Source organism: Oncorhynchus mykiss, chromosome 21 (assembly GCF_013265735.2).
Source record: "Oncorhynchus mykiss isolate Arlee chromosome 21, USDA_OmykA_1.1, whole genome shotgun sequence".
Taxonomy (NCBI): Eukaryota; Metazoa; Chordata; class Actinopteri; order Salmoniformes; family Salmonidae; genus Oncorhynchus; species Oncorhynchus mykiss.
In genome coordinates this window covers 2,532,192-2,560,067 of record NC_048585.1, presented here as the reverse complement: position 1 = coordinate 2,560,067, position 27,876 = coordinate 2,532,192, and the positions used below count along the sequence as shown (strand labels likewise).

The following is a 27,876-nucleotide window of genomic DNA, read 5'->3' as shown; positions in this document are numbered from 1 at the left end:
GCGGATTGGCGGGGTCGTGTTTCGGAAGCCCCGCGGCTCTCAACCTTCGCCTCTCCCGAGTCCGTACGGGAGTTGCAGCTATGGGACAAGACCAACTACCAATTGGCACGGGCCCTGGTTAAATTGGATACCCCGAAAATGGGGAGAAAAAGGGGTAAAAAAAAACCAACATTTTAAATACATTTGGGAGCATTTAGATGTAGTTTTTATGTGGATACAGATTCCTAACTAATGAATGTCAGGGAAAGTAGTCTGAAGACGAAGCCTACTGTGTGAGGTTGGACAGCCAGGGTCAATTATTGACCATCAGTGTTCAGTTCATACATGACGCAACACCTCTCAAATGTTGACCTGTCGCTATGGTTCTTCTTCCTGCAGCTGTAAGACGAGACAACACAGACCAGGCCATTTACACACGCTTCACCCAGGCATCCAAGATGCCCAGTTAGGGTAGAGACATGTTCAAAATGTGCCTTGGTGGAGGAGGGCATAAAGACAGACTCCCTGCCCCACAACTAAACCTCCAAAGCATCTCGTTCTCCTCCAAGACAGAAACTAACAATGAAAGTTGAAAAAAAAAAAAGGTGTGAACTCAGACAACATCACAATCACAGACAGCCTTTCCTCCAGCAGGAGGGTGTTTTTACCCAGCATCCTCTCATTAGCTTCTAGAGCTGACCAGGATCTATAGTCGGCTCTGGGCAGAGCTAATGGCCTGGCTGTCTGCCTGGAGCCTCGGTCTCTCAGCCAGGACCAGCCCATTGATGACTGACTGACCAATAAAAAGCCTTTGTCTGCTCTGAAGAGGTGGAGACTAACAGAAGAATAAATAAAGTGCCCTGGGGAGAATTGGGGTCTGAGGGAGAGACACAAAGAGCTCTGACAGAGAGAGAGAGATAGGGATGAGGTGAGACCAGGGTCGGACCTCTCATCAGGCAAGATTAGGCAGGTTGACAAGGGCGACATTTTCTGAGCTCAACTGACCAAGACGCATCCCCCAACAACACATAAAACCTCACATAATTCTGCCCCAAAACAACGACAATTTCTCTCAACCAGTGGCATATTGGCTTTTTTAGGTGAGCGCTGATGTCGCCCGGTGATAAGAAGTGCCCACTTTGTCAAAGGCAGGGGCATAAAATATTTATCTTGTCCATTCCCAGCATGCTGTTGGAGAGATCGGTCGCTGCAGCTTTCCACCAACACCACAACAAAAAAAAAAAACAATCAATCATGTAGCAGATATAGGATACGGTAGAAAGAGTATGTGGCATTTTCTGGAGCCTTCAGGCTGGAGATAAAATGGACCACAAAGTAACGAGACTGAAACTTTTAGAAATCAGTGGTTTCAAGTTTTGTAAAGAAAATCCTTCTGCATTTCTCGCTGTGTAAACAACATTACAAAATAGACTCAGGATATATCTCCTCCTGATAAAGTCAGGTAGCTGATATTCAGAGTTTAAAAAGACAGATTGATTAGTCACAGGAATCAGGACTAATAAAGCCAATGCAACGACCTGTTTTTACACACGGATGGGCCTCACACACGGATGAGCATTCACACACGGATGGGCATTCATAACATTCCATTGAGGGCCGATGTCACAGTATATGTTCTGTCCCACTCCTCGCCCCTACCTGGGCTCGAACCAGGGATCCTCTGCACACATAGACAACAGCCAACCCTCGAAGCATCGTTACCCATCACTCCACAAAAGCCACGGCCCCTTGCAGAGCAAAGGGGAACAACTACTTCCTGGTCTCAGAGCGAGTGACGTCACCGATTGAAACGCTATTAACGCGCACCACCGCTAACTAGCTAGCCGTTTCACATCGGTTAGGCCGACATGGTTACACCCCAGTAAGCACGGCTCTTCTTGTTGTGTTTTACAAATGGTAGTCCTATCACATACAGCGCATTCAGAAAGCATTCAGACCGCTTGACTTTTTCCATACTGTTGGGTTACAGACTTATTCTAAAATTGATCAAATAGTTTTTTTCCCCCCCCTCATCAATCTACACACAATACCCCATAATGACAAAGCAAAAACAGTTTTTTTTTGCTAATTTATATTTAAAAATATATATATATATATATATATATAAAATAGATATATCACATTTCCATAAGTATTCAGACCCTTTACTCAGTACTTTGTTGAGACACAGCCGGTGTAGGTAGTCATCGTAAATAAGAATTTGTTCTTAACTGACTTGCCTAGTTATATTATTAACAACTAGATAGAAAATAAATAACTTCCAGGCAGACTTTAATTTGCATTGGTCTCCTATAGCAAACTAGACAAGGAGAGGGGGGAGGTGAGGAAGTGAGTCAGAGACCTTTCAGACAGCAGATATAAATGACTACAGCAACCCAAAGAAACAGTTGTTCTCCAAGGGAGCAGAACCAGACCTCAACTCGCTGTCAAATTGATGGTTTAACACATTCATGAGTCTGTGGATCTGTCGGCAGATGGCCAGGCTGTGGGCCTGTGGATCTGTCGGCAGATGGCCAGGCTGTGGGCCTGTGGATCTGTCGGCAGATGACCAGGCTGTGGGCCTGTTGGCAGATGGCCAGGCTGTGGGCCTGTGGATCTGTTGGCAGATGGCCAGGCTGTGGGCCTGTGGATCTGTTGGCAGATGGCCAGGCTGTGGGCCTGTGGATCTGTCGGCAGATGACCAGGCTGTGGGCCTCCCCCCCATGTCTGCTTATTTTACTGTACACGCAGCAGCTGGAGTCTACAAGGTCAGCTCAGGTCAACGTCCAAGGTTCCTACAGCGATGTTTAACCTCCTACAGCGATGTTTAACCTACAGCGATGTTTAACCTCCTACAACAATCTGATCCAATCCCCAGGGTCAGCTCAGGTCAACGTCCAAGCTTCCTACAGCGATGTTTAACCTCCTACAACAATCTGATCCAATCCCCAGGGTCAGCTCAGGTCAACGTCCAAGCTTCCTACAGCGATGTTTAACCTCCTACAACAATCTGATCCAATCCCCAAGGTCAGCGCAGGTCAACGTCCCCACAGCGATGTTTAACCTCCTACAGCGATGTTTAACCTCCTACAACAATCTGATCCAATCCCCAGGGTCAGCTCAGGTCAACGTCCAAGCTTCCTACAGCGATGTTTAACCTCCCACAACAATCTGATCCAATCCCCAGGGTCAGCTCAGGTCAACGTCCAAGCTTCCCACAGCGATGTTTAACCTCCCACAGCGATGTTTAACCTCCCACAGCGATGTTTAGCCTCCCACAGCGATGTTTAGCCTCCCACAGCGATGTTTAGCCTCCCACAGCGATGTTTAGCCTCCCACAGCGATGTTTAGCCTCCCACAGCGATGTTTAGCCTCCCACAGCGATGTTTAACCTCCCACAGCGATGTTTAACCTCCCACAGCAATGTTTAACCTCCCACAGCGATGTTTAACCTCCTACAGCGATGTTTAACCTCCTACAGCGATGTTTAACCTCCTACAGCGATGTTTAACCTCCCACAGCGATGTTTAACCTCCCACAGCGATGTTTAACCTCCCACAGCGAGTTTAACCTCCCACAGCGATGTTTAACCTCCCACAGCGAGTTTAACCTCCCACAGCGATGTTTAACCTCCCACAGCGATGTTTAACCTCCCACAGCGATGTTTAACCTCCCACAGCGATGTTTAACCTCCCACAGCGATGTTTAACCTCCCACAGCGATGTTTAACCTCCCACAGCGATGTTTAACCTCCCACAGCGATGTTTAACCTCCCACAGCGATGTTTAACCTCCTACAGTGATGTTTAACCTCCTACAACAATCTGATCCAATCCCCTTGAACTGTTTCCTTACCACAGCTCTTCCTCATCAGATGGATATTATGGCTCATGTAACGCGATGGAGTGGAAGACATAGACGCGTATGGAAAAGCAGGACATGAAAGCTTCATTTCCAGTCAGGATTGATCTTCATTTCCCAGCCCATTAGACCTATAGACTGTACAGTACCAAGGCACAGCCTCTCTCTCAGATCAATAAAAACACACTTAGCAGTCATTCTCTGCGGAGGTCATTATTGACCGACCACCTTGAAGTCACCAAGTAAAAGGCCTGTAAACAGACACCTAAAACCTCCCATTACATCATGAGGGCCTGTCAACCTGACATGAATACCTCCCATTACATCATGAGGGCCTGTTAACCTGACATTAATACCTCCCATTACATCATGAGGGCCTGTTAACCTGACATGAATACCTCCCATTACATCATGAGGGCCTGTTAACCTGACATTAATACCTCCTATTACATCATGAGAGCCTGTCAACCTGACATTAATACCTCCCATTACATCATGAGGGCCTGTTAACCTGACATGAATACCTCCCATTACATCATGAGGGCCTGTTAACCTGACATGAATACCTCCCATTACATCATGAGAGCCTGTCAACCTGACATTAATACCTCCCATTACATCATGAGGGCCTGTTAACCTGACATGAATACCTCCCATTACATCATGAGAGCCTGTCAACCTGACATTAATACCTCCCATTACATCATGAGGGCCTGTTAACCTCCCATTACATTATGAGGGCCTGTTAACCTGACATTAATACCTCCCATTACATCATGAGGAACTGTTAACCTGACATTAATACCTCCCATTACATCATGAGGGCCTGTCAACCTGACATTAATACCTCCCATTACATCATGAGGGCCTGTTAACCTGACATGAATACCTCCCATTACATCATGAGGGCCTGTCAACCTCCCATTACATCATGAGGGCCTGTTAACCTGACATTAATACCTCCCATTACATCATGAGGGCCTGTCAACCTCCCATTACATCATGAGGGCCTGTTAACCTGACATTAATACCTCCCATTACATCATGAGGGCCTGTCAACCTGCCATTACATCATGAGGGCCTGTCAACCTGACATTAATACCTGCCATTACATCATGAGAGCCTGTCAACCTGACATTAATACCTCCCATTATATCATGAGAGCCTGTCAACCTGACATTACATCATGAGGGCCTGTCAACCTGACATTAATACCTCCCATTACATCATGAGAGCCTGTCAACCTGACATTACATCATGAGGGCCTGTCAACCTGACATTAATACCTGACATTACATCATGAGAGCCTGTTAACCTGACATTAAAACCTCCCATTACATCATGAGGGCCTGTCAACCTGACATTAATACCTCCCATTACATCATGAGGGCCTGTCAACCTCCCATTACATCATGAGGGCCTGTCAACCTGACATTAATACCTCCCATTACATCATGAGAGCCTGTTAACCTGACATTAATACCTCCCATTACATCATGAGGGCCTGTCATCCTGACATTACATCATGAGAGCCTGTCAACCTGACATTAATACCTCCCATTACATCTAGAGGGCCTGTTAACCTGAAATTAATACCTCCCATTACATCATGAGAGCCTGTCAACCTGACATTAATACCTCCCATTACATCATGAGGGCCTGTTAACCTGACATGAATACTTGCCATTACATCATGAGGGCCTGTCAACCTGACATTAATACCTCCCATTACATCATGAGGGCCTGTCAACCTGCCATTACATCATGAGGGACTGTCAACCTGACATTAATACCTGCCATTACATCATGAGAGCCTGTCAACCTGACATTAATACCTGCCATTACATCATGAGGGCCTGTTAACCTGACATTAATACCTGCCATTACATCATGAGGGCCTGTTAACCTGACATTAATACCTCCCATTACATCATGAGGGCCTGTTAACCTGACATTAATACCTCCCATTACATCATGAGGGCCTGTCAACCTCCCATTACATCATGAGGGCCTGTTAACCTGACATTAATACCTCCCATTACATCACGAGGGCCTGTTAACCTGACATTAATACCTCCCATTACACCATGAGGGCCTGTCAACCTGACATTAATACCTCCCATTACATCATGAGAGCCTGTTAACCTGACATGAATACCTCCCATTACATCATGAGGGCCTGTTAACCTGACATTAATACCTGCCATTACATCATGAGGGCCTGTCAACCTGCCATTACATCATGAGGGCCTGTCAACCTGCCATTACATCATGAGGGCCTGTCAACCTGACAATAATACCTGCCATTACATCATGAGGGCCTGTCAACCTGCCATTACATCATGAGGGCCTGTCAACCTGACATTACATCATGAGGGCCTGTCAACCTGACATTAATACCTCCCATTACATCATGAGGGCCTGTTAACCTGACATGAATACCTGCCATTACATCATGAGAGCCTGTCAACCTGACATTAATACCTGCCATTACATCATGAGGGCCTGTCAACCTGCCATTACATCATGAGGGCCTGTCAACCTGCCATTACATCATGAGGGCCTGTCAACCTGACATTAATACCTGCCATTACATCATGAGAGCCTGTCAACCTGACATTAATACCTGCCATTACATCATGAGGGCCAGTCAACCTGACATTAATACCTCCCATTACATCATGAGAGCCTGTCAACCTGACATTACATCATGAGAGCCTGTCAACCTGACATTACATCATGAGAGCCTGTCAACCTGACATTACATCATGAGAGCCTGTCAACCTGACATTACATCATGAGAGCCTGTCAACCTGACATTACATCATGAGGGCCTGTCAACCTGACATTACATCATGAGGGCCTGTCAACCTGCCATTACATCATGAGAGCCTGTCAACCTGCCATTACATCATGAGAGCCTGTCAACCTGCCATTACATCATGAGGGCCTGTTAACCTGACATTAATACCTCCCATTACATCATGAGGGCCTGTCAACCTGACATTACATCATGAGGGCCTGTTAACCTGACATTACATCATGAGGGCCTGTCAACCTCCCATTACATCATGAGAGCCTGTCAACCTGCCATTACATCATGAGGGCCTGTCAACCTGACATTAATACCTCCCATTACATCATGAGAGCCTGTCAACCTGACATTACATCATGAGGGCCTGTCAACCTGACATTAATACCTCCCATTACATCATGAGAGCCTGTCAACCTGACATTACATCACGAGGGCCTGTCAACCTGACATTACATCATGAGGGCCTGTCAACCTGACATTACATCATGAGGGCCTGTCAACCTGACATTACATCATGAAGGCCTGTCAACCTGACATTAATACCTCCCATTACATCATGAGGGCCTGTCAACCTGACATTAATACCTCCCATTACATCATGAGGGCCTGTCAACCTGACATTAATACCTCCCATTACATCATGAGGGCCTGTCAATCTGACATTATTTAGGCTATTTCTTTCCATGTAAATGGTCATCAACACTTTGTCTCGGTATGGTTCTGTTAAGTTGTCATATCAACAGGTTGTCCAATAAACATGACACTATAATTAGGCTAGGTCCCTCTGCTTGGAGCTGGGCCCAGATAGTACAGCAGAGGACCAGGGACTGGGCCCAGATAGTACAGTACAGCAGAGGATCAGGGGCTGGGCCCAGATAGTACAGTACAGCAGAGGATCAGGGGCTGGGCCCAGATAGTACAGTACAGCAGAGGACCAGGGGCTGGGCCCAGATAGTACAGTACAGCAGAGGACCAGGGGCTGGGACCAGATAGCAGGGCCCAGAACCTCTAATTGCCAGCTAAAATAACCCACTATTCAGATTTACTGGTCCTGGTCAGCCTGATCCTGGATCTGTTTGTGCTGTCTTGCCAGGCCAACCCTGTGTTCATGTCAACCATAAGAGTTGGCAAGAGAGCACAAAACAGATCCAGGAACAAGGTTAACTCCAACCTGCATGGAAAAATATACTAAAATAGGCCTACAGCATCCACCTCCAATCCTGATCCATAACGCTTAACATGGGGGGGATGTGAAACATGCAGATTAGGCTATTAGCAGCACAGAAGCAGACCCCTCTCACGTGAGCTGGGCTAGATGATGATCCTTTCACCTAGACTTACATCATTACAAATCTCTGGCTGGCTGCGAAGGCCTTTCCACTGACCATGCCTGATCTGCCATGCGTCACGTGGTTGTGGCCTCCCCCCCAGGACAGCCCAGGGCACGGCTGCCTCCCCCCCAGGACAGCCCAGGGCACGGCTGCCTCCTCCCCAGGACAGCCCAGGGCACGGCTGCCTCCCGCCCAGGACAGCCCAGGGCACGGCTGCCTCCCGCCCAGGACAGCCCAGGGCACGGCTGCCTCCCCCCCAGGACAGCCCAGGGCACGGCTGCCTCCCCCCCAGGACAGCCCAGGGCACGGCTGCCTCCCCCCCAGGACAGCCCAGGGCACGGCTGCCTCCCCCCCAGGACAGCCCAGGGCACGGCTGCCTCCCCCCCAGGACAGCCCAGGGCACGGCTGCCTCCCCCCCAGGACAGCCCAGGGCACGGCTGCCCCCCCCCCAGGACACGGCTGCCCCCCCCCCCCAGGGCACGGCTGCCTCCCCCCCCAGGGCACGGCTGCCTCCCCCCCCAGGGCACGGCTGCCTCCCCCCCCAGGGCACGGCTGCCTCCCCCCCCAGGGCACGGCTGCCTCCCCCCCCAGGACAGCCCAGGGCACGGCTGCCTCCCCCCCTCCAGGACAGCCCAGGGCACGGCTACCTCCCCCCCTCCAGGACAGCCCAGGGCACGGCTACCTCCCCCCCAGGACAGCCCAGGGCACGGCTGTCCTGGCCTCATTTGCATGTGAATGGTTGAATCTCTTGAAAGGAACAATATTTCTCAATTCAGCTCAATTCAGCTGTATTGCAAATGGGGGAAAAAATAATAATAATAAAAATGTGTATTATATATATTAGTGACATAATAAGAATATTTCCTCAAAATTAACACCCATGAGATCATTATAGAATCATTAACTGACCATTTTTTTTTTTTTACCCCGTTTTCTCCCCAATTTCGTGGTATCCAATTGTTTAGTAGCTACTATCTTGTCTCATCGCTACAACTCCCGTACGGGCTCGGGAGAGACGAAGGTTGAAAGTCATGCGTCCTCCGATACACAACCCAACCAAGCCGCACTGCTTCTTAACACAGGGCCATCCAACCCAGCCGAACCAATGTGTCGGAGGAAACACTGTACACCTGGCAACCTTGGTTAGCGCGCACTGCGCCCGGCCCGCCACAGGAGTCGCTGGTGCGCGATGAGACAAGGATATCCTTACCGGCCAAACCCTCCCTAACCCGGGCGACGCTAGGCCAATTGTGCGTCGCCCCACGGACCTGAGAGTTGAGAGTTAGTCATGATTAACTAAACCTGAATCCTCTCCAGCTAAAGAACTGCAAGTTATTCTCCCCCCCCCCCCAGTTCCTCCTTTACTGTTCAGCTGAGGAGTGTGTGAACCTAAAAGACCCAGTTACCCAAAACAATAGGCCTGGGTTGTGTTCATTAGGCAACAAACGGAAGAAACAGAACGGAAACGAGGGGACGGACTACTACCTGGAGTCCAATAAGAAAACACTCACATTTGTTTTCATCTGTGTGTCCTAATGAATACGACCCTAGTTCGTACTCCTTCCTTCCTCCCTCTCTACTTGTGGGAGGGTCAGGTTACAGCCAAGGCAACGTTTTCACTAGAAACAAAAGCAACTTGGCTCTGAGGTAGCTGTGCTAGAACACAGCCACTTTCCTTTCCTTTTCTGACATGTAGAAACCAGGAGCCTGTGTGGGAGGGTTTGTTAAAGAGTTCAGAACGCTGACAGCACAAAGCCTGTGAAGAGCTACTGATTACAATTCAGAGTTAGGAGACGAAACCTTTGGTGCCTTCTAAAAATGGACGGTTGATTAGGTTAACCATACGTAAACACGTGTGATATCGAGGCCTCACTGTTTACATGCAAGAAGAAAAGAAAAGGCTATATTTTATCTACACTTCACAGCAGCCATTACTGTGGAGGTTAAACGGCTGTGGTGGTAGGCCAAGTCAGTTCAGGACACTTTCTCTAAACCTGACCCTTGCTGACCTCTGGACAACGGGAGCGCGTCTAGGCCAGGCTAACAAGCGGAGCGCGTCTAGGCCAGGCTAACAAGCGGAGCGCGTCTAGGCCAGGCTAACAAGCGGAGCGCGACTAGGCCAGGCTAACAAGCGGAGCGCGTCTAGGCCAGGCTAACAAGCGGAGCGCGACTAGGCCAGGCTAACAAGCGGAGCGCGTCTAGGCCAGGCTAACAAGCGGAGCGCGTCTAGGCCAGGCTAACAAGCGGAGCGCGTCTAGGCCAGGCTAACAAGCGGAGCGCGTCTAGGCCAGGCTAACAAGCGGAGCGCGTCTAGGCCAGGCTAACAAGCGGAGCGCGTCTAGGCCAGGCTAACAAGCGGAGCGCATCTAGGCCAGGCTAACAAGCGGAGCGCATCTAGGCCAGGCTAACAACCTGAGCGCACCTAGGCTAAGCTAACAACCTGAGCGCATCTAGACTAAGCTAACAACCTGAGCGCGTCTAGACTAAACTAACAACCTGAGCGCGTCTAGACTAAACTAACAACCTGAGCGCATCTAGACTAAGCTAACAACCTGAGCGAGTGTAGGCTAAGCTAACAACCTGAGCACGTCTAGGCTAAGCTAACAACCTGAGCGCGTGTAGGCTAAGCTAACAACCTGGGCCCAGTTTCCAGACAGCGATGGAATTTAGGCTTCTGAGTGTTTTATGGATCATCTTTCCTACAACGGCCGAAGTTGTAACGTGTTTCCCTAAACAGCACGCAGAGGGAACGGTCACGTCGTTGAGGCGTTTGTCAATACTGATAGGATGGAAAGACAAAAAAGATACTGCTGCTCTCGGATCAGCTTTCTCCATTCAAATTTTGCCTGAGCATTCTAATTATTCCACAATACTGACAATGGATCAGCTCCTAGAGAAATATTGTCACCTGTGGCTGCAAATACTGAAGCGGCTTATTCTAATGCTTACCCTACAAATTACGATTTGGCACATCGTTGCATACCTGTTAGGCTACACGTCATGAAATAGAGGCAAGAATGACAAGACAGTAGCCAAAGAGCAAAATACTAAATAAATGGAATGAACATGAAATTGTAGCCTATACTGCAAGTAGTGGTTTGAGATGCCTGTAATAAACTGACACACACCATAAAGCCGACCCTAACCCGACTGTGCTGGCTCAGATCATTTATTTTCACATCGTCCTTTCCAGAACAGTTCCAGTGACTATGGTGGATGCGTAACCAGGCCAGAACAGAACAGCTCGGCTCAGTAGTGTGGAAAGGGTCTGAGAGGCCTAGGGTGGCCTGAAGACAGGGTTTAGAACAGCTCGGCTCAGTAGTGTGAAAAGGTTCTGAGAGGTCTAGGGTGGCCTGAAGACAAGAACAGCTTGGCTCAGTAGTGTGAAACGGTTCTGAGAGGCCTAGGGTGGCCTGAAGACAAGAACAGCTTGGCTCAGTAGTGTGGAAAGGTTCTGAGAGGCCTAGGGTGGCCTGAAGACAAGAACAGCTTGGCTCAGTAGTGTGAAAAGGTTCTGAGAGGCCTAGGGTGGCCTGAAGACAAGAACAGCTTGGCTCAGTAGTGTGAAAAGGTTCTGAGATGCCTAGGGTGGCCTGAAGACAAGAACAGCTTGGCTCAGTAGTGTGAAAAGGGTCTGTGAGGCCTAGGGTGGCCTGAAGACAAGAACAGCTTGGCTCAGTAGTGTGAAAAGGGTCTGTGAGGCCTAGGGTGGCCTGAAGACAAGAACAGCTTGGCTCAGTGCGTGAAAAGGGTCTGAGAGGCCTAGGGTGGCCTGAAGACAGGGTTCAGAACAGCATGGCTCAGTGTGTGAAAAGGGTCTGAGAGGCCTAGGGTGGCCTGAAGACAAGAACAGCTTGGCTCAGTGCGTGAAAAGGGTCTGAGAGGCCTAGGGTGGCCTGAAGACAGGGTTCAGCACAGCTCAAGGTTGGCATGACTACTACACTACAACTAGCTTACATGACAGTAGAATTATGGGCTTGTGCCAAAGTTCACTCATCGTCTAGTCTGTAATAGCCTGTAGTGGTCTCTGAGTGGCTCATTTCATGGCTCATTTCAGAGGGAAGAGCAAACATGGCGTAACATCTGCTAGGGGCTGTACAGGCAAATCTTCTTGTGTTGTCATTTCGGGCTGATGTTTCCACGGCATCAAGGGATGTTGACATTTGGTCTAGCCTAGGGTACGTCAGCATGGGGACAGATGATCATTAATAAAAGATGAAACACTAGACCTGTGTGTTTACTGGGCCTGTTCAGACTACCATAGTATTTGGACACTGAAGTGGCCTACTAAACTAGGTAAATAGATTGTAAACAACAGTTTATGACAGTCATAATCAGTGTTGGGATAAGTTACTTGAAAAAGGTTATATTAACTTGTTACATTTAACTAAATGTAATGCATTACTCTAAAATATGACTTTGTGTGGAAAGTAATGTGTTATATTCCTGTTGCTTTGGCGAAGAAAAGAAACCTCACCTTTGATTGTGGGAGGGAGCAAGGAGAACCGCTCTCGCTCGACCAAAGACAGGCGACTTACTAACCCAGGTTTGATCACTAGATCCTCCTTTGATCTGTGCTGCTGCTGCTTTCTGTTCTAGTCTACAAGTTCTGCCCCATCATATGGGCTGCTGAATTAGCCACGTACAGAGCCTTCGGACAGTACTCAGACCCATCAACCTTTACAAGTTCTGCCCCATCATATGGGCTGCTGAATTAGCCACGTACAGAGCCTTCGGTGCTTCAACAAAGTACTGAGTACAGGGTGGAATATGTAAATGTAAATGTGATGTTTCCGTCAAGGGGTCTGAATACTTTCTGAAGGCACAACATCTCTACAGATTTCCATATCTTTAAAATCTCTCCGTCCAGCTGTCAGTTATGATTATGGACCGCATGTACACGGACCCATAGAGACGTATAGAGGGCACACTTGCCAACACGGACCCATAGAGACGTATAGAGGGCACACTTGCCAACACGGACCCATAGAGACGTATAGAGGCCACACTTGCCAACACGGACCCATAGAGACGTATAGAGGGCACACTTGCCAACACGGACCCATAGAGACGTATAGAGGGCACACTTGCCAACACGGACCCATAGAGACGTATAGAGGGCACAGTTGCCAACACGGACCCATAGAGACGTATAGAGGGCACAGTTGCCAACACGGACCCATAGAGACGTATAGAGGGCACACTTGCCAACACGGACCCATAGAGACGTATAGAGGGCACACTTGCCACCAGACAGGAAAGCCCACTATGGGCTTTGCCATCACAAGCGATCAACGGCAAAGATCAAAAGTGCGCATTTCGATGGACAGCAGCTGTCATGACATTTCTTCAAAACAGCCTTTCTCCACCTGCTTGAGAACGAAATGAGGAAACAAGAGGAGATCGGATCATGGTAACATGCGCCCGGTAGAGACGTGATTCTGAAAGTAATGCACGCGTTGTTTGACAAAGTAACTGTAATAAAAACTACCTCTAACTGAAAAAGTAACACGTTACCTTACTCCATTAGTGATAAAAGTAATCTGATTACATAAGGTTATTCACAACACCGGTCATTATAGAGGCCATCACTATCTATCCATTGAACTTTGTTTTACACTGATCACACAAACACAAACAAGCCATTACCTAACAAACGTATTTTTATCTTTATTTAACTAGGCAAGTCAGTTAATTAAGAACAAATTCTTATTTTCAATGACGGCCTAGGAACAGTGGGTTAACTGCCTTGTTCAGGGGGCAGTGATTGGGGACATTGCCCTGTGAAGGGTGTAGTCTTTCAGATGGGACGTTAAACTGGTGTCCTGACTATCTGATCACTAAAGATCCCATGGCACTTATCGTAAGATTAGGGGTGTTGACCCCCGGTGTCCTAGCTAAAAATCTGGCCTTCATACCATCATGGGCCCCTAATCATCCCCAACTTCCAATTGGCTCATTCACCCCCCCCCCTCCTCTGCCCTGTAACTACGCCCCTGTAAATGAGAATGTGGACTCTTGAAAATGAGAATATGCATCGGAAAAGATTTTATCCTGCAAAATGTCTAATAAATGAATAACAGTCTCTTGCTGCCTATTGTATCTCAGGAAACGGTGCAATGACCACAAGTTGAACAGGAAATAAAGTCGGACCACGGTGGAAATTGTAGTTAGTTCACACACAAGCAGTTTCACAACTGGTTTCTGCCTGAGCGTGTAGTTTCAAAGGGAGGGGGGGGGGTTCCAAATATTCAAAACAATGTTTGCTGGGAAATAGCAGTTTCAAGTTGGCCATTCAAGACAGGTTTAACACATTTTTACTTTGACCCCAAAGGATTGACAGCAAAGAAATCCTAATATTCCCTTTGCACTGCACTGACGAGAGAGACCTACGAGTCACCTGTGAGAGAGTCCACAAGCGAGGGCAAGCTCCCGGAGAGATTATATTGGTATTAGTAATACGGGTGTGACACCAGCCTGTTGGCATCACAGCTGCCCTTTTAACCACAATTACCTTGCTTAGTGGGCGTGAGATGAAGAGCACCATCGTCATGAGGAGACCGACTGTAGCCTACCCTACTGCTGTCAATGTAGGCCCTAGTAAGTATTCACCAACTACTATCCAGTGTATGAGCTGGCACTACTACTAAAGTAGGCCTACTACTGTAAACAAAACAATACCAGTACTACTGACAGGAGAAAATGGTCACCTGACAACTAGGCCTAATTGCAATAGGCCTTGAAACAACTGTTAGATACACGGGAACTGCTGATAGGTACTCATTACAGTGGGAGGCTGTTCCTTCTCCTGCTAGAACAAAAACGGTAGCTGCGGCGTGCCGACCAACCGATCGCAATGCTCGTCAGTGGCCAACAAGTTGACTTTGAGCCAATCAGAGAGCATGTAAAATGTAAAAGTTAACTTAAAAAGAGACCATTTTCTCCGTACATCCACAGATGAGCCAATCACACTTCATATCACACCAATCACACTTCTAGCACCAGCTGTCAGAGCAGCTCACAGATTACTGCACCTGTACATAGCCCATCTATAATTCAGCCCAAACAACTACCTCTCCCCCTACTATATTTATTTATTTTGCACCCCATTATTTCTCTCTCTACTTTGCACATTATTCCACTGCAAATCTACCATTCCAGTGTTTTACTTGCTATATTGTATTTACTTCACTACCATGGCCTTTCTTTGCCCTCACCTCCCTTATCTCACATTGTATACAGACTTATTTTTCTACTGTATTATTGGCTGTATGTTTGTTTTTACTCCATGTGTAACTCTGTGTTGTTGTATGTGTCGAACTGCTTTGCTTTATCTTGGCCAGGTCGCAATTGTAAATGAGAACGTGTTCTCAAACTTGCCTACCTGGTTAAATAAAGGTGAAATAAATAAATAAAATATGCTACATAACTAGCTACCATCACACTGCCTAAGTGCACACAACACTAAATACTTCCTCCAAGCCAGCTAACCACTGTAGCTAGTTGACATAATTAAATCACAATGGACTAGCTAGTTTCCATGAAACAGCTGCCGAGTTAGTGCAGTGTCCATAGCATGCTAGCAATGTTGTGCCAGCTAGCGAATATGCTATGGAGTATTCTATGGAGAGTGAATTAAAATGTTTAATTGTCATCTTGCTAGGTAGTTATCTAGCTGTGGCCATCTGGCTAGTATAAACAAGGGCTTTCTACAAAAAAATGGCAACATCAGCGCAGACAACTTGGAATCTAGACCACAAGCAATACGCACGGATATGCAATGCCAAACAACACTACTGCCACCTTCCGGTTTGGAGTATATTAACAAGGCTGAGTGGCTGACGACTTCCAAGGTCTTTGCTGTGTGAACACAAAAGAGATTGAGTGTCGACAGTCAGAGCTGCCAAGTACTGTCTCCAGGAAACATTTGACAATCCTACCCGAGTGTCTGAGCTCTAAGACTCAAGGCTCACTGGCAGTGCAGTAGAGAGCAAACTCTAGTCTAGAGGGCTTCACAAATATACCAGAAACCTACTACCCCGAGAAGGAACTCGGATCTGTGTGAAAATATGTAAAATGCCGACTAAATCTGAAATTATATTTGAAGAAAATATCCAGATTAAAATCACTTTTGCTGCGCATGGCAGTTGGTTCAGGTTCTTTCAATATATGAATCTCTATCCTCCGCCTGTCTCGGTCTGGCTTGAGCAGCTCTCCCTACAGGGAACTTGTTTCAACTGGGCCGCTTGGGCCCTCACCGTCTCCCATGCCAATGATGCACTCAGGACAGACAGGTGTATTTGTGCAAGGTATAAGTGTTAAGGTAGCCTATCTTATGACCAGTTTCTAGTGGAGATATGGGTTTCAGAAATATGATGCTAATTCACACCGAGGTACGATGGTTATGCCTATCAAGGAGTGTTGAAAAGATGTTTTGAATACAGTAAGGAACTATTTGCAATGGATGCATTGACGTAATGTGATGCAAAAAAATACTCAGAAGCTGCGCAGCTCAAGTGATGGTGAGTTACTGAGAAATACTATCAGACATGACCAAATGGAAACTTGTAGACCTACAGGTCTACATCTACACACAGGCCAGGTACTTCATGTGTGCTCAAGCAAAATATATTAAAGCAAATAAACATTAAAAAGCGTAAAACGCAAACAATTAAATAATGAATGTGCACAAATTAGCAGGAGACAGAGCGCATTCTGTAGAGAGACACGCCAATGCATCTCAGCCACACACCCTATCCCTTCTCAACATTTTAAATTCTGGATGCCACTTATGAAAATACTAAAACAACAAATCAATTATTTTAAATACATCTTTAAAACACATGTGCAACATTAACATTCACTGCCAGACAAGTCAAAACTACACAACTCAAATATGTAAAGTGTTGAAATAAAATGTCCCTGAAAATGTCCACACACACAAAACGATCCTCAAAATGTGTTTCCATCCCTGATAGTGAGCATTTCTTTGCCAAAATAACCCATCCACCGAACAGGTGTGGCATATCAAGAAGCTGATTAAACACGACCATTACACAAGTTCACCTTGTGCTGTGGACAATAAAAGGCCACTAAAATATATGTAGTTATGTCACACAACAATGCCACAGATGTCTCAAGTTGAGGTTATGTGCTACTGGCATGCAGGAACGTCCACCAAATATGTTGCATTATTTCGTTCCCAGTCATGTGAAATCCATAGATAACGACCTAATCAATTACTTATATTACCTTTAACTCGTTCAAATCTTTGAAGTTGTTGCGTTTTATATTTTTCAGTATATTTCGCTTGCTTTTGTGTAAATAAAACAGCATTTTTAATCTTTTGGATCTGATACAGACCCTGGCCCATCTCAGATCCAATATTGATTTTGAAGAAGAAAAAAAATGACTGGGTCCTGTCTTTCTCGGGTGGGAATTTCACAGATCCAATTCAGTTTGAGAGATCATTTTCAGGACCCGAGAAGACCACTTCTCTAGTCTCCAAGACTCGAGGCCCACTGGCAGTGCAGCATTTAACCACCATCCCATTCAGCTCCTCTCATCATTGCCTTGAGTAATAAACACCCTCTTGTGATGTCTCTTTCAGGAGAGCAATAAACACAGGCCATTCTAAGTTCATAACTAACCTATCGGTAAAGCCAACTTCGCTACAGTTACTACAGTTTCCAGAGAGTCAGCAACAGGTTTAACTGTTTGCAGTAATGCAAAGTACAAACAAATTGCTTAGTACACTAGTTAGACTGCTTGACAGCAACTGTGATCGTATAGGCTTGAATTTGATACCCTAGTAATGTGTGATTATGTGGCAGCACAATCGTATTGATTCATAGAAGATGATAAGTTTAGCAACAGCACTGTAAAGGCCTACTACAAACACCTAGAAACCTTATCACGTCCGGCATTGCAAAACCACATATTGTGCAACCTACTGCTATGAGAAGCCCTGAGCTTACTGACAGATCTAGTCTGTGTTGTCCATCTCAATGCGATTTTAGGTGTGGAGTAAACGTGACCTTTCTCTACTCTGCATAAATGCTATGTCATAGTAGTTCAATCCTAGTTCAGTTCAGTCAACTGTCCTGCAGGGCCACGCAACTAGTGAAGCTTTCTGACCACTGGACAGGAAGTTAAACCTGGCTGGTTGTTGTTGATTTGGTTACTCTGAGTGGGCTACTTCCTGTTCATTGGGGCAAATTCACCTCTACCACATTCACGTTGAAGAACACTTGTTTCATGTTGGATAGCACCAATGTATAGTTGAGATAAAGCTTTTAGCTCGCTTATTTTTACACCTGTGACAGTTGGCTACTAGGAAAACTAGCTAGCTACAGTAGCTAGCAGGCGTTTGTTAATTTAGTTGGCTAGCTAATCGTTATCAGAATTGCTAGCTAGCTAGCCATCTTGGTAAACACCCTAAATAACCATGTTGAACAGGTTGCAGTGACTTGTTGTGGGTGGACTGCCCTAAACTAGCTAGCTAGCTAGCTGCGACACAGATGAATGGCTGTTGCTGTGAGTTAGTGACAGGCTATCACTAGCAGCTAGGCTAACGTTAGCTAGCTCACCTTTTACTGTTTTCAACATACAGCACATTTAACCCTTTGTCGTCCGGACAAGAGTGAATCACACATCCAGCTAGCCACGTAATCAACGTACCTGAAGTGTGGTGATGTGTTTGTCGTTGAATTTATTTTCACAATAACGCAACACGAGCGAGGTCTTGCCGACACAACCCTCTCCCAACAAAACCACCTTGAAAGAGTAGGTTTTGTTACCCGCTCCGCCGCCAGCCGCCATGGTGAAATAAATACGATTAGGAATATAAGTAGCCCAGTCGAATGTATGTCCCTCTAATCACATGAGATGTGTCAAATCGAAATCAATAAGTCGAGGACACGAATCCTCCTGGCGAATCAGAATAGGAACCAATTTTCACTCGCCCAGCTCTTTGTAGACCAAACTGATTTCCCCCACCCTCACTCAGCTGGCTGGTTCGCTCTGCTCTCCCCTCTCAACCCCCCCTCCTAATGGCGTCGCTTTCTGCGTCATGCTCTGGGATCATATGATCAACTGGACCGCAACAATCGAAAGTGCTGGAGCTGAACAGAGAAGCTCAGTCTATTTTCCCAATGGATCATCAATCATAATATATGTTAGAGTAAAGAATACAAAAACTAGGACATTTTATAAAAAAAAACAAAATAAGACTTTTTGAAAGACGAAAAGTAAGAAGCCCAGAAGTCAGTATAACTCATAAAAACAGAATATTGTTTTGACCGTATTATGATAGGTTATCATTATTGTGGTTGGTTGGTTTACCCAGGATCATTATCACTGCAAGACCCTCCCGAGTGAGAATAATTTGTCACACAAAAATCATGAGGAATCTATTTCTCCTCTGAGCCATACGGCAGTGCTATTTTATTTATGCATTTCTGACAAATCTGCTTATTTTCACATCAAAAGATCATAATTCTTGGAAGGCTCCCAGAACACGATGTGGAAATCCCCCATGCTGAACATACACACAGTGAGCAAAGACTAAGTGATTTCCTTGAATCTTCGTTTCAGAAAGAAGTACGCTTGTTTTGTTCAAACTTGACCTATTTCTGTTTCTACTAGAGACTTAAGGGGTAATTTTCTGAATGTCTACCCTAAACTAGATAACGATCATACTTCCAAAAATCCAAGGCACTGTTGTGGAAAAGTTAAAGCCTTTCTTTTAGCAGCTATCGCATAGCAAAAAAAAATGTAAGCGCACGAACGACGAGCGGCTCACCGGCCTTCTTCAGGGTGGCGCGTGAGGCGCAACGCGCTGGTGGGGACTTCTGGTCAAATTGGTATTGAAATGATCTCTAGGACATATCAAACAAAGAGCTTCACTACAGCCTTATCCGACACTAGTTACGGTCACAACAAACCTCTTGAATATCACTTTCAATAGAAACAAACAAAACGTAAGACAGGAATTTTCATACATGCCTGATGACTCAGTGACACAGGTGATCTCTTCCATATCAAATATGTTTATTGAAAGCAGTGAGCTAAGTCCTTTTTTTGCTAGTTACATATTTAAAACTGAGCAACATAAAGCCAATGTACAAACAGAATATAAAGTAGTCTACTTTTTGTTTTATTTTCTTAAACCATGGAAATCTACCTGTGCAAAGGGCACACATACAGAACACTTGTTTGAGATAACCCCACCCCCCCACTTAAAGCAGTGTACAATGAACAGCATATGTCCTCTAAAGTGCAAATAGCATTATACATTCACAAGAATAACAATAAACCCGAACAGTGCGATTTAGATTAAGAATATACACCCCCCCCCCCCCCCCACATAAACACCATATTGATGAAGAATGTAACCCCCTCCACCATATACACCATATTGATGAAGAATATAACCCCCTCCACCATATACACCATATTGATGAAGAATATAACCCCCTCACCCCCATATTGCATAATGGATCAATAAAGTGTGAGCAGCTTGGTTAGTAAGAACATCTTAAAAAGACGGTATATAATGTCAGGAAAGTGTCAATGATTGATTGCTCTGACCATCTTAGCAGAGAGAGGAATACCGTAAAGACATCACACTGTACATAAAAAGGTCATTCATTTATTTGCAGTGTTCTCTTTCGCTTCCCGTCGGGGTCTGGGAGATGACGGTCTGGAATCATGAATAAACACATTTTAAAAATGGCATTTAGACGACACAGCCTACTCCAGATACAGAACGGGGGTCAACTTCATTTAGTCAAATCCACATACGTCAAATGACAAAAAACAAAACAAATAACATTTGTCTGACAAGAGACATTTTAATTATACTTACATGTCCTTGATAGCTTTCTTCATGAGCTGTCTTGTACATGGGGACATCACACTGTCTGTTGGACTCCTTATTGCAGACCTACGTCGCCACAGAAGGCAGTAGAGAGAGAGAGATAGATAGATAGATAGATAGGAGAGATCGTGAAAGTGGAGCAAGAGAATATATCAAGCAATCAGCCAACAAGTGAATGCCAAATTACAGAGGAGGTACTTCTTGATGCAATTAAAGCCTTTAAATCCGGGAAAACTCCAGGGTTGGATGGCATACCAGTGGAGGTATACCAAACCTTTTGATATCCAGAGGACCATTATTAGCACGTTTTAACCACTCATATATATACACACACACACACACGGTAGATTATCAGATACTCAACAAGGTCTGATTTCATTATTACTGAAACAGGAGCCATGTGGTAAATCTAAAGGATCCAGTCTATTAAAAAAAATAATTGGAGGCCTCTTACACTTCAGTGTTGTGATGCAAAAATTCAAGCAAAATGCTTTAGCGCATAGAATTAATTAAAAAAGGTGTTGCCTGATTAGGATGAATAATATCTGACAGGATTATTATTATTATTTTTTTTACATGGACAAGACAAGTACTGGAAACAATAGAACATTATGAATAATCTGGGAAACCAGGCCTGGTTTTCATAGCCGACTTTGAAAAGGCCTTTAATAAAGTACGACTGGAGTTTATCAAACAAAGTGCCTGGAATATTTCCATTTTTCAGAATCGTTTATAAAATGGGTTAAAGTTATGTATAGTAACCCTAGGTGTAAAATAATAAATAATGGCTACTTCTCAGAAAGTTTTAAACACTGTCAAGAGGAGTAAAACAAGGTTGTCCACTATCGGCATTTCTATTTATTATTGCCATTTAAAATGTTAGTTGTTAAAAATCAGATCCAACATTAATATTAATGGTTTAGAAATCCAGATCACTCGATCTGCCGAATTCTCTCTGCTCAGGTTTTCCGTCATAGGATGTCGGTGAGCGGAGTCGGGAGGGTTGTCAGCGAAAAGGGACACACCTGGGCTCTAGTGCATCCCGGAGATAAACACACCTTTCCCCCATTCATTGAGGAGACTCTCTACATAGAGAAACTATTGGGTTTGGCTGTTTTGTTTTGGCACCTTTTAAAACACATCTATGTACACAACCACACACACCATTGTTACTTCTATTTAGTTTAGTTAAATATATTTGTTATTCCTTGATCTCTTATTCCTTGCAAACTTTTGATGGTGTTGGAGTCGTGTTAGGCCAAGCAGTCGAGGGTGAACAGGGAATACAGGAGGGGACTAAGTACACACCCCTGAGGGGCTCCAGTGTTAAGGATCAGCGTGGCAGATATGTTGTTGCCTACTCTTACCACCTGGGGGCAGCCTGTCAGGAAGTCCAGGATCCAGTTGCAGAGGGAGGGGTTTAGTCCCAGAGTCATTTGCTTAGTGATGAGATTTGTGGGCACTAATGTGTTGAACGCTGAGCTGTAGTCGATGAACAGCATTCTCGCATAGGTGTTCCTTTTGTCCAGGTGAGAAAGGGCGGTGTGGAGTGCGATTGAGATTACATCATCTGTGGATCTGTTGGGGCGGTATGCGAATTGGAGTGGGTCTAAGGGTGTCTGGGAGGATGCTGTTGATGTAAGCCATGACCAGCCTTTCAAAGCACTTCATGGCTACTGACGTGAGTGCCACGCGCCGGTAATCATTTAGGCAGGTTACCTTCGCTTCCTTGGGCACAGGGACTATTGTGGTTTGCTTGAAACATGAAGGCATTACAGACTCAGTCAGGGAAAGGTGGAAAATGTCAGTGAATGCTTTGAGTACAAGTCCTGGTAATCCGTCTGGCACCACGGCTTTGTGACTGTTGACCTGTTTAAAGGTTTTGCTCACATCAGCTACCAAGAGCGTTATCACACAGTCATCCAGAACAGCTGATGCTCTTGTGCATGCTTCAGTGTTTCTTGCCTCGAAGTGAGCATAAAAGGCATTTAGCTCGTCTGGTAGGCTCGCGTCACTGGGCAGCTGGCGTCTGGGGTTCCCTTTGTAGTCCGTAATAGTTTAAGCCCCGCCACATTCCACGGGCATCAGAGCTGGTGTAGTAGGATCCTGTATTGACGCTTTGCTTGTTTGATGGTTCGTCTGAGGGCATAGCAGGATTTCTTATAAGCGTCCGGATTAGTGTCCTGCTCCCGGAAAGCGGCAGCTCTAGCCATTAGCTCGATGCGGATGTTGCCTGTAATCCATGGCTTCTGGTTGGGATATGTACGTACAGTCACTGTGGGGACGTCGTTATCGATGCACTTATTGATGAAGCCGATGACTGAGGTGGTGTAATCCTTAATGCCATTGGATGAATCCCGGAACATATTCCAGTCTGTGCTAGCAAAACAGTCCTGTAGCGTAGCATCCACGTCATCTGACCACTTCTGTGTTGAGCGAGTCACTGGTACTTCTGATTCCTGCTTACAAGCTAAAGCTAGGAGGATATAATTATGGTCAGACTTGACAAATTGAGGTTGGTGGAGAGCTTTGTATGCATCTCTGTGTTTGGAGTAAAGGTGGTCTAGGATTTTTTTCCCCCCTGGTTGCACATGTGACATGCTGGTAAAAATTTGGTACAACTGATTTAAGTTAGCCTGCATTAAAGTCCCCGACCACTAGGGGCGCCACTTCTGGCTGAGCCTTTTCTTCTTTGCTTATGGCCTCAGAGTTGGTTGAGAGCGGTCTTAGTGCCAGCTTCACTTTGTGGCGGTGTCCATCTCGTTGGAGGGCAGAAATGATTAAATATTAAAGCATTTACACCGCTCAGTCATACTCAAATCCAAACGGGTTCTCTAGCAAATTACTAAGAATGTCTCACCCAATGTTCAAGAATGGCCTTTTTCCCCATTACAACCTCACTTCCAGGTATTTGAAAACTAAATCATCTCCACAATATGGTTATTATTAGTTGCAATTTCAGTTTAATCCACCAGAAAAGACAGAACAAATAATACAAGAGTGGTTAAACTCAAATATAGTAATTGATTAAAAAAAATTTAAAAAATTGTTGATAAAAATAAAAATATATAATCTTTGTAAATTATATAATAAATAGGACGGGTGGAGTTGTCACACATGCAGCTAACGCGTGGAAAATGTCTGCTCTACCCACAATTACAACCAACTAATTGCAGCATTACCGAAAAAAATGGAAGAGGAAAGTGTGGAAACTGGAAAGAGTAAGGCAAAGGGTGGCTACTTTGAAGAATCTCAGATATATTTTGATTTGTTTAACTCTTTTCTTGGTTACTACATGATACCATGCGTGTTATTTCATAGTTTTTCTACAATGTAGAAAATAGAAAAATAAAGAAGAACCCTGGAATGAGTAGGTGTCCAAACTTTAGACTGGTGTGTGTGTGTGTCCAGTGTGTGTGTGTGTGTGTGTGTGAGTGTGTGTCCAGTGTGTGTGTGTGTGTGTCCAGTGTGTGTGTGTGAGTGTGTGTCCAGTGTGTGTGTGTGTGTGTGAGTGTGTGTCCAGTGTGTGTGTGTGTGTGTGTCCAGTGTGTGTGTGTGTGTGTGTCCAGTGTGTGTGTGTGTGTGTGTGAGTGTGTGTCCAGTGTGTGTGTGTGTGTGAGTGTGTGTGTGTGTGTGAGTGTGTGTCCAGTGTGTGTGTGTGTGTGAGTGTGTGTGTGTGTGTGAGTGTGTGTCCAGTGTGTGTGTGAGTGTGTGTCCAGTGTGTGTGTGAGTGTGTGTCCAGTGTGTGTGTGTGTGTCCAGTGTGTGTGTGTGTGTGTGTCCAGTGTGTGTGTGTCCAGTGTGTGTGTGTCCAGTGTGTGTGTGTGTGTGTGTGTATGTATGTATACAAAAATATATGGGGGATTGGAAATGATGCAGACAATTACATTGATGGAAGCTACAATCTGCAATACTAAATAAAGCTGATCTACCCCCTTAAAAAATTAAATATATAACATACAACTATTTTGCACACCAACATTCCTCCTTTATATACTTTTATATTAATTTGAGTAAAGCGGAATCCCTTCTAGCCATGACCCTGACTAGGGGCACTCTCCCGTGGGTTATAGGTCATCTCTCACATGGTAACCAGAACCATTTGCAAAGGTGAGAGCTTATTATACCTCAGTGGGTGAATTGAATCAAAGATAATGAATATACTGGCAAGATGCACGTCTCACCGCTCTAAACGGGAGTTGTTGTCCACAAAGCGGCACGGCGGACTGTCTAGCTCCCGCCTATCCTTTCTTTGGATTGTTGGATTTATTTTTTGGGTTGAACAAATTCAACACTCCATACAAACTCCTTCCTTGTGGGTGGGGAAAAAAACACCACCTGCTGATTTTCTACTGAGTGGGGCCTCTCTTCCTCTCTAAATTGAGTTGAGGAGAGGCAAATCTGTATATAATGGAGGAGATGCTCATGTCAGAGTCATAATTACCTAGCGGTCAAACAGGGAAATGGTTCCAAATGGTTTTCCACCATTAATTAAGAAACACTTACAATAAGGGCTGTGTTTCATGTAGGCTTTACCCTGGCTTGACGTTTTGATAACAAGTCTCTCGGGACAAGGTGACTTTCGTCAATACATTTGCTTCCAACAAATTAAATGCTAGTTAGCTGCTAATGTGGCTATCATAAAGAACTACAAATGCCATGTTCTGGACGAGACTGCCGAATCGAGGCAAAGGTAAGAATCTCTGGATTAACCATCTAATGTTGACTAAATGTAGTAATTTATAAAATTGGCTACATTTCTTGAAATGTGCCTGTTTGCAAAGGTTTCAAGCTAGAGGTAATGTCCAAGACAAATCCCTTATGGGAAAAACGATTGGAACCATTTCCCTGCTTGACCGCTAGGTTTTATGGGTATTATGACACCTCCACTGAGGGGCTCTCAGGCGGGAAGGAAGACGACAAGCCACTATTGTAATACTGTATAAAAACAACTGTAGGTTTAACATGCATTAATCTAACAATCATTCCTACTTTCATAACTTACTTCTCTTGAATCTTCTTTCTTTTCGCCAAGCTTGGTGTCGGCGGCGGTTGATTGTTGTGAGGAGACATTGACTGTAGTGCTTTTCCAGAGCTCATTTTCTCTGCAGAAAGCCTTCATGACATTAGCGACAGTTTAGTGTTTTTATACATTGTATCCATAACTAATTAGGTAAACATTGTTGTAACTTGCATACAATAACGTACGCTGTAGCGTTGCTGCATGTAACATTGTTACTAATACGAACTGTTAATCGTTGAAATTATGTAATTGATTATACCAAGTAGATTTTCATTGTAGCAGTTAAGAACCCACCTTCTTTTTAAAAATCTTATTAGCCACAATCGTGTAACAAGTAGGAAAAAGTAGACAAGGCTTGAGATCCAGTTAGTTTAGTAACGATCAGCTGAGTTCGTGTCAAATAGGACATTTCGAAAGTGGTGTTTCAAATACGCTCCTCTCATTGGTAGTTGCCACGGAACAAGCATAACAAACCCCACCCACCCTCTCAGAAAACATTTTGACATATCTCATAATTTATTTTCTCAGTGTACGTTGTGATTTTGGGGGGGAAAATAAACTCCAAGTCGAATACTTTTAATTATTGTAAAACACATAAAAGCCCTTTTCTGCTTTAACGCAAACATACCTTGCGGGTGCATTGAGTTCACAAGAATGTTTTGGGCATTTATTTAAATTAATTTACATTCATTACATTTTATGTGCAGGAGGAACAGGCACTTTTTCTATATATTAAACCCACAGCACCAGACTTCAAGTGTACAGAGAATATCATTTTTTTTGCTCAAACTAAGAACTTCGTATATTATATATTGAGAACGCTTAATTAAAGCGATCTTTCAAAAGATATGCGCCCAACGTGGGGCTCGAACCCACGACCCTGAGATTAAGAGTCTCATGCTCTACCGACTGAGCTAGCCGGGCTTGCGTAACAACAGGAAACTCCCCCTTTACAAACCATGAAGCGCGAACCCTGCCCTCTCAAGAGCTCGCTCCAAGACTGATGTAATTACACAGCGTGTTCACCACTGCATTCACACAGCTTCTGAGTAGGAGTGCTGATCACGAAACAGGTTCCTTCCTGTCCATGTCATCTTATTCACTGTAAATCTAAACGTAAAACTGATCATAGATCAGCACTGTTACTCTAAAAGGTTTTGTGAATACAGACACTGATTCTAGATAAGCTGCTGGTGTAATATGTACTCATGGTCATGGTCATAGAAAGGGTCCATCATCACTGGTAATGTTGCCCTCTCAACATTCATATGATGCAATAAGGCAAAAGATCAATCAAGTATTTATTCCAATGCTAATTGCTTTACAGCATCAATGAATCACTTACCACAGGATTGCCAGACACTTGATCAAAACAACCATTACAAAGCACATTCATAAAGGAGTTCATCCGGTTATATTATAGGACAGTGTTATGTTTGGGGGGCTGGCGCCATGACACTCACCCCTACCCCATCCCTTCTCTAGTGTAGGGTGTAGGCTTCTCTCACCCCTACCCCATCCCTTCTCTAGTGTAGGGTGTAGGCTTCTCTCACCCCTACCCCATCCCTTCTCTAGTGTAGGGTGTAGGCTTCTCTCACCCCTACCCCATCCCTTCTCTAGTGTAGGGTGTAGGCTTCTCTCACCCCTACCCCATCCCTTCTCTAGTTTAGGGTGTAGGCTTCTCTCACCCCTACCCCATCCCTTCTCTAGTGTAGGGTGTAGGTTTCTCTCACCCCTACCCCATCCCTTCTCTAGTGTAGGGTGTAGGTTTCTCTCACCCCTACCCCATCCCTTCTCTAGTGTAGGGTGTAGGCTTCTCTCACCCCTACCCCATCCCGTCTCTAGTGTAGGGTGTAGGCTTCTCTCACCCCTACCCCATCCCATCTCTAGTGTAGGGTGTAGGTTTCTCTCACCCCTTCTCTAGTGTAGGGTGTATGCTTCTCTCAACCCTACCCCTTCCCTTCTCTAGTGTAGGGTGTAGGCTTCTCT

The 27,876-nt window shown here is 45.2% G+C and overlaps 1 protein-coding gene, 1 long non-coding RNA gene and 1 other non-coding gene across 3 annotated transcripts in view; all 3 read right to left on the bottom strand.

Moving 5' to 3' along the window:
* The window catches only part of LOC110500958 (ras-related protein Rab-21), a 34,175-nt gene extending 15,115 nt beyond the window's left edge, over positions 1-19,060 (bottom strand). Inside the window, exon 1 of the mRNA XM_036956610.1 lies at positions 18,666-19,060. Coding sequence (XP_036812505.1) covers positions 18,666-18,806 — 141 coding nt within the window. The 5' untranslated portion in view covers positions 18,807-19,060. The remainder of the gene's footprint in view (positions 1-18,665) is intronic.
* Positions 19,061-20,015: 955 nt separating this feature from the next.
* Positions 20,016-26,333, bottom strand: LOC110499736. The gene is made up of 4 exons (XR_002470000.2): positions 26,182-26,333; positions 25,870-25,980; positions 20,854-20,931; positions 20,016-20,688 (listed from the first exon to the last, which is right to left on the bottom strand). It is a non-coding gene; the product is annotated as an uncharacterized LOC110499736 (long non-coding RNA).
* A 405-nt stretch (positions 26,334-26,738) lies between these two features.
* trnak-cuu lies at positions 26,739-26,811 on the bottom strand. Its single transcript has one exon. It is a non-coding gene; the product is annotated as a tRNA-Lys (tRNA).
* Positions 26,812-27,876: the final 1,065 nt, after the last annotated feature.